At 37.2% G+C, this 4,523-nt stretch overlaps 1 protein-coding gene across 1 annotated transcript; it reads left to right on the forward strand.

The window, feature by feature from the left end:
• The first annotated feature begins 711 nt into the window (after positions 1–711).
• Positions 712–4,259, forward strand: synprb (synaptoporin b). The gene is made up of 5 exons (XM_028447393.1): positions 712–780; positions 1,307–1,431; positions 2,985–3,183; positions 3,271–3,462; positions 3,557–4,259. Exons 1-5 carry the CDS (start codon positions 757–759, stop codon positions 3,926–3,928), a joined length of 912 nt encoding a protein of 303 aa, XP_028303194.1. The 5' UTR covers positions 712–756; the 3' UTR covers positions 3,929–4,259.
• The last annotated feature ends 264 nt before the right edge of the window (positions 4,260–4,523 follow it).

Here is a 4,523-nt window from a genome sequence, read left to right on the forward strand (position 1 = left end):
CTCAGCACATGTTTTATTGAAGAATCTTTAAGCATCAGATGGAATAAAAGGGCCACAGGCTCTGATACACACTGTTCTCCACAGAGTCAATGTGTTGCTTTTTGTTTGAACAGAAAATGACCAGCAGTCATGTACTGTAGCAGCTCATTTACCAGCTCCATTGGCTATGAATGCAAGAGAAAATAGAAAGTCATTACTGTATGTAATTTGGTCTCTGCATTTCCAGCCTTTAGCTAAAATAAATCAAAGGCACAGGCGTTGCTTCCTGATTGTGATGACAAGACTTAGTTTGATGGAAAACTGCACAGCATTGCATTGAATAAATGAATAAATGAATAAATGAATGAATGAATGAATGAATGAATGAATGAATGAATGAATGAATGAATGAATGTGGTGCTTTGATTTGAATTTAACCAATAATGTCAGAACATCCACTCATTTCAAATCAATATTATACACTGATATACCCAGATATGTATCTCACACTTAAAAACTATTCTTGTCATGGGGAGGCTTTTGGAGGAATCCTGATGTATAAATTAAAAGTTTAATTATAACCATTGAAACTAATTTGCCTCTGGTATTTACAGTTTAATCGGGGTGGGGGGGGGGGGGGGGGGGGTGATGACACCTCCTGTCAAGCGTTCCCCAGCCTGAGGAGGGCTTTGGTTTTCCTGTCGAAATCAGTGACATTTCGACCCAGGGACTGGAACTGTCGACACTGTGTAGAGGTGGACTCTGTTTGATTTTTAAATGTGTATGGTCATATTTGCACCGGTAAGTGGAATTCCAACATTTTGTTTTTTGCCTGAAATTGTGTCTTCATTTGCGTACTGTGGTTTTTATTTCTTGTACAGAAATTTGGCATCACATCAACTAAATATAGAAAGTTATATTTTGATTAAATCTTGAATATTTTTTTGCTTCATGAAAAGAAAGGAAATGGAGGGAAGGTTTTTTGTGGGATATTTTTTTTAATACATTTCTTTTTGTAAATATCAGTAAAACAACAACTACACCTAAAAGTAAATGACATACAAAGGTAAGCAATCTTTTTTCAATGTATGACATGATATTTTTCAGTCTTTGTGTATTGCTGTGGTTGCCTCAGAGTACACAGCAAGCAGCTCCGTTAGACTTCTTCTACCTTTAAATTATTCAGGGTTGTTTTCAAACCATTTATCAGTTCTAGTAATGGCTCATGCAACAAAGTGAATGAATAAGCAAACTCAAAAACTGGTTTAATCCTCAGTAAATTTACATTTAATGATATTCACTTTTTTTTTCTGTTCTCCTCTCATAGATTTTTGCCATTTGTGCCTTTGCAACATGTGGTGGGTACTCTGGTTACCTCCAGGTTAAAGTGGATTGTGCCGACAAAAGGCAGAGCAACCGCAGCATCAACATTGATTTCGGGTATCCTTTCAGGTATAACGATTGTCCATAAAAATCTTCTGTTCATTAGAAAATCCTCCACAATTCTTCACCTTTTGTTAAAAATTATATTACAGTTTTAAAGCAAGGATAGACATATCTATTCCCTTATCTGATAAGAAATCATGAACACAAAAAAAGTCAATATAGTCAAAATACAGTCAAAAATTGGGTGTTCTTTTATTAGCATTATCCAAAAGTACATTGTTACAAATCCCAACAATCCTCTGTTACAGTATAATACAATGGCGCGACTCTAGTTTTTTTCACCATATTAATTTTAACCAGAAATCAGCTTCCTCTTCAACATTACCCAATTTAAAAACAGCAAACTGGGCATTCAAGCAGGAGTCCACCTATTATTAGGTCCCCGACTCTATTACTGCATCATTAGAGCCAAATGTTCAAGGACACCAAACCAGGACTTTACTACAGGAGATGGTTTATCTGAATCTTCTCATTTTTCCTACTAAATCCTCCAGGTGTGTTCAGAATAATTTAGGAGAGTAGATTTTTCTTTTTGGCTCATGATGGTGCATTTGGTTTTAGTACATGTAGCTCTTATCTCCCTCATGGATCATCATTATTAGCCATAAGGTTTATCGGAGAGATGTGAGAATGCAGTCTTTAGGCAAATGAATCAGAGTGCAGTAAAATACAAATTACTTAAGGCCAAATAAAGGGTAATCTCCCGTTCCCTACATTTCTTTGGTAGCTGTGTGCAGTGATTATTTCTTAGAATGTAACTCAAGACTAAACTAGGTTCACTATGTAATTCTGTTGCTCTCAGATTTTTTTTTTTTTTGGAGAGGAATCACAATAAACAACTTATTTTTTGCTTGACATTTAATCGTGCTTCTCATCCCTCTGTATCTTTGTGCTAGACGAGACTCTCAAACTCATATTAGATCCAATTTATTTATAAAGTACTATTAAAAACAACTCAGTTGACCAAAGTGCTGTACAACAGGGTAATAAAAATACAATTATAAATACAACAGTACAGTGGCATCACAAAATACAATTGGAACAGTAATATTAGTAATAAACATATTTCGATATGAAGTTGCTTTGTGCAATTACATTTTTGCATTTTACTCAGGGTTAGGGTAAGGGTTAACATCATAAATCTCATTTACATACATCACTTTGCAATTTTTTCCAAGCACATACATTTATTTCACGCGTGAAAACATTTAATGCCAATTGTCACAAAAAAAAATAAAATAATGATAATAATTCTCAGCCTGTCACACAAAAAATGTGAGGAAACTGTATTGAAAATTAAAAATGACTTCATTTTTGTGATAGTTTCACAATCCCTAAAGGACTAGGCTGAATTTTAAAATACAGCTTGTCCCAGATTTGCTGGAGTTTATAGTTGAACAGTTTTCAATTTGAAACATTGTCTTATTATCATGAGTGAAGCAAATGCCTGATCAATAACACAGAACATTATCATCAGAAGTAGAAAAAAAAAGATGAATAAATATCTTACATTAAATATTTTATATTTTTCTTTTTTTTTCATTTTCTCCGTCCACTAGATTACATCAAGTGCACTTCAAAGCTCCTCTGTGTGAAGCAAAAAGAGGAGAAATCCTTTTCCTGGATGGCGATTACTCCTCTACGGCCCAGCTTTTTGTCACTGTTGGCGTGTTAGCCTTTCTCTACTCTTTGCTGGCTACAGTCGTTTACGTTTTCTACCAGAACAAGTACCTGAAGAACAACAGAGGCCCACTGGTGGTCAGTGAGTTTTTGCATAATATGAACGATACTGAATCCATGGTTTATTGCTGAGTGTGATGTTCTCCCTCTTTGTCTCCTGAGTAGGACTTTGTCGTCACAGCCGTCTTCTCCTTCATGTGGCTCATCAGTAGTTGTTGTTGGGCCAAAACGGTGTCAGATATTAAGACCGCCACAAACCCAACGCTGGTGTTTCATCTCATCTCTGCCTGCAGAGCTCAGGAGAACCAGTGTGCGGCCACCCATGAGCCTCACTGGTCACGACTCAATTGTTCTGTGGTGGGTTTCCCCCCCCACCCCCCCACCCCCAAACAAGTTTTACATCAAATACGTCAAACAGCTTGTTGATAGAAATCTCCCTTTTTTCCTCCAGGTCTTTGGTTTTGTCAATCTCATGCTTTGGGTTGGGAACATTTGGTTTGTCTACAAAGAGACAGGATGGTACAAGACGGGTCATAGATACCCGACCAGGAGCGCCTCTGGAAAACGTTCCAGTGAGATGCGACAGCGGCTCTACAGCGAAAGTAGCTTCGATCAGCCAGACGAGGGCTTTGGGCTCTCAAGACAGAGTAGTTTCAATCAGACAACAATGGATTTTGGTCAAAAGCTGCAGAGACAAGCGAGCATCTACCATACACAAGTGAGCACCAGCTTACCTCAAACACATCTCAGTAAAAATGAAAATTGTGACAAAGAGAAAACAGTGATCTCTAAGGGGCCGATGATATTCGTCAATGAAATGTGATGGGGAGTGGGGATATGTTTGAGATCCATACCTGTCAAGAACCCGTTTTGGCCGGGAAGCTCCTGTATTTTACCCCTCTTTCCCGCCATCTTCCCGTATTAATGTTTTCTCGTAAAAATCCCGAATTTTAATGTAATAATAATTAAAAGTTGCCTTACTAAATTAAACGCCGTCACTAGCCTCGCGAGAACTGCCACTCACGCCATTTCAGGTGGCTGACAGCGGCAATAAACCTGGAAACAACTAAGAAAAGAGATGATGAATGAAGACGTTCACGGTGAAAAGAACAAAGAACTCGTGCAAATACGTTGTAAAATGTGACAGAGAGTTTATCTTCCGAAAGAGCAGCAGGATGTGACACAGTTACATGTTATATGAGATTAGTATCAAGTTTTCTATTTTGGCGATATAGAAAACAACAATATTGCATATATCAATATAAAGTACATATATATATATATATATATATGTATAAAAATACTTGTTTTAGGAGTTGCTGCTTTAACTACTTGGAACAGAATGTAAAGCTATTTTAGATGGAATAAAGAGTGCATCCTAACCCAAACCTTCCCCATAACAAGTCACACTACAGAAC

This window comes from Gouania willdenowi, chromosome 5 (assembly GCF_900634775.1).
Source record: "Gouania willdenowi chromosome 5, fGouWil2.1, whole genome shotgun sequence".
Taxonomy (NCBI): Eukaryota; Metazoa; Chordata; class Actinopteri; order Blenniiformes; family Gobiesocidae; genus Gouania; species Gouania willdenowi.

Coding starts and splice junctions, on each gene's coding strand:
- synprb (XM_028447393.1), top strand. CDS start 757: ATGTGTATGGTCATATTTGCACCG. Junction 781..1,306: donor GTATGGTCATATTTGCACCG/GTAAGTGGAATT, acceptor CTCCTCTCATAG/ATTTTTGCCATTTGTGCCTT. Junction 3,463..3,556: donor CACGACTCAATTGTTCTGTG/GTGGGTTTCCCC, acceptor TTTTTCCTCCAG/GTCTTTGGTTTTGTCAATCT.